The sequence below is a fragment of the Tupaia chinensis genome, unplaced genomic scaffold, assembly GCF_000334495.1.
Source record: "Tupaia chinensis unplaced genomic scaffold, TupChi_1.0 Scaffold138725_1, whole genome shotgun sequence".
Classification (NCBI taxonomy): Eukaryota; Metazoa; Chordata; class Mammalia; order Scandentia; family Tupaiidae; genus Tupaia; species Tupaia belangeri.
Genome location: NW_006198617.1, coordinates 2570323 through 2572949, shown reverse-complemented (window position 1 = coordinate 2572949; position 2627 = coordinate 2570323). Strand labels below are relative to the sequence as shown.

Sequence of the window (2627 nt, the reverse complement as noted above, 5' to 3'; positions counted from 1 at the left end):
CCACGGGCAGCCTCCTCTTTCCCGACTGTCACATTTATCTTCCAGCTCTGACCGGGAACCAGCTCCTGGGGAGACCATCCCCCCACCCGCTCCACCTGCCGCAGCCAGGCTAGCCCTTCCAGGAGAGGAGCCATCCTTACCCCGGGCAGGAGGTCTACCGGGCCTCCTCTCTCTGCTCTGGACCCTCTCCCCATCCCAGCCTCCCATGCCGAGGCCGTCCTTGTCAGTCACTTCCTTTTGTCACCGGCTTGGCAAACGGGCAAGTCTCCAGTCCTAAAATCTGAGGGGGGCAGGGGAAGAGGCCACTCAGGATGGAGGATGGGTCCAGGGAGGCAAGGCGAGGGGCCCCTGGACACCCCGGATGCAGACAGCCGCGATTCTGTTCTAAATGTCTTTTTCCTCTCTCTCCAAGGAGAGAAAACGGAGCTTCATGGGAAACAGCAGCAACAGTTGGGAAGTGGCGGGGCTGCCGGGGTGGGGAGGGACAGGAGGAGAGGGTGGGTGCTGCAGGGAGGCAGACCCCGCTCACGGCAGAGAGCAGCCCTCTGCCCCACTGCAGAGCAGACTGCCCGGGCACTAGAGGGCTGCCACCTGCTCCCTCCTGTCCCCTCCCGAGGGTGTCTGCACCTCGTTGAGGGACCCTGTAAGAAAGCGGGGGAGGGACTGTCCCCAGCTCTGCACCGGGCAGGCAGACTGCTGCACGCCATCGTCCGTGGTCGCTCAGTCACCCAGGAGGACAGTTAGGAACTGGGCCCCGAGAAGACAAGGACACGCATTCCCCCGATGTGACCGAGCCTGGGTCCTCCGGGCCCCTCCCCCTCCCAGTCAGCACTCTTCTGCCAGCCCACCTTGGGTCCCAGGTCCTGGGGCAAGTCTGAGGGCCTGTCCATGCAGGCCTGGAGGGAGACCGAGGTGGCACGAAGGGACGCCACAACCCCAAAGCGGTCACTGTCCCCCAGACCCCAGTTGACTTCCCACTGCCCCAGTCATCCTTTGAATGCCTGCCCTTCCCCCAGGTCCCACGTGCCATTTCCCAAGTTGGAACTGAGCCTGGGACCCCGGCCCGCGGCGCCCCGGGAGCTCCCCGCTTGCTCCATCTGCCTGGAGAGGCTGCGCGAGCCCATCTCGCTGCACTGTGGCCACGACTTCTGCGCCCGGTGCTTCAGCACGCACCGCGACCCCGGCGGGGAGCCCCCGCGCCGCCCCGAGTGCTTTTTTTTTGGGCCCTCCGGAGTCGAGGGGAGAAGAGGAAGCCCCTGCCGCAGCGGCCGCTGCCCCCCGCACTGCAGGTCGGGGGCAGGTCTTGTGGGCTCCTTGGCCTCTCCGGGGCAGGTCCGGGGTGGGGGACCTGGTCCTTCTCCCGGAAGGTCAGGATGGGGGTCCGATCTGGGCTCAGGGAACCCTGCTCTCTGCCGGCCCAGGAGACCTGCGCTGTGCGGGCGGAGCCCCTGCTGCTGGTGCGCCTCAACGCCTCGGGAGGCCTCATCCTCAGGATGGGCGCCATCAACCGCTGCCTGAAGCACCCCCTGGCCAGGGACACCCCCGTCTGCCTCCTCGCTGTCCTGGGGGAGCAGCACTCAGGGAAGTCCTTCCTCCTCAACCACTTGCTTCGGGGCTTGCCGGGCCTGGTGAGGGCGGGGCTGGGCTGGGGCGGGGTGGGGGCGCCCTGAGGGTCCAGCCTGGCTCCGGGAGGGAAGCGGGTCTGGAGCCCCGTCTGTGGGGGCACGGGATGCACCAACCGATGCTCTCCCTTCTCCCCCCTGCAGGAGTGCGGCGAGGGCGGCTGGCCCGGAGGAGAGGGGTGCCTGCCGGGCTTGGGCTGGAGCGCCAGCGGCCTCAGCAGGGGCATATGGATGTGGAGCCACCCGTTCCTGCTGGGGAGGGAGGGGAAGAAGGTGGGCAGGGAGGGGCAGAGGACACGGGACAGGGGGGAATGAGGGCGGGACAGAGAGCAGAGAGAGACCCCCAGAGAGCGACCAAGAGGAGGGGACCAAGAACTCGGCCGGGTGGTGGCCACGTGGGCCCACGTGGGAAAGGGCCTGGCATGGCATCCTGGGACCTCCCTGAGCAGGCAGGGAAGGGGGGGGCACTAGGGGTGAACTGCATGGTGTGGACCCTGTGCAGGGTGCCTGTCTCGCTGGCTCTCATGGAATAATTTTTTTAAAAAAGGAAGGCAATTGGGGGCCAGCAGGAGGCATGGTGGTTAAGGGCACTGGACTCCCACATGGCCGACCACAGTTTGAGTCCTGGACCTGGTGGCTTGCTTTCTCACTACCGCCCCTCTCCCTCCCCTCCCCCCACACACTCTGTCTCTCTGTGGTCAAATTAAAATTAATTAATTAATTAAATGAAATAGTTATTTTTAAAATAAGGACATCTGGGGGACGAGGGCAAGAAAACCGGGTGAGGCAGAGGCAGGCCTGACCCCTCGGTCCCCCACTTCCCCACACAGGTGGCTGTGTTCCTGGTGGACACGGGGGACACCATGAGCCCTGAGCTGAGCAGGGAGACACGGATCAAGCTCTGCGCTCTCACGGTGATGCTCAGCTCCTACCAGGTGAGGCAGGGGCCCGAGCCCTCCCCTTCCCAGCCCTTCCCAGCCCTCCCCAGCCCTCCCCAGCCCTTCC

At 65.6% G+C, this 2627-nt stretch overlaps 1 protein-coding gene across 1 annotated transcript in view; it reads left to right on the top strand.

The window, feature by feature from the left end:
- The window catches only part of RNF112 (ring finger protein 112), a 9695-nt gene that overhangs the window by 3669 nt on the left and 3399 nt on the right, over positions 1-2627 (top strand). The window contains 5 exon segments of the mRNA XM_027765581.1: positions 1017-1219; positions 1222-1289; positions 1422-1628; positions 1767-1895; positions 2453-2557. Of these exon segments, the coding sequence (XP_027621382.1) occupies positions 1017-1219; positions 1222-1289; positions 1422-1628; positions 1767-1895; positions 2453-2557 (712 nt within the window).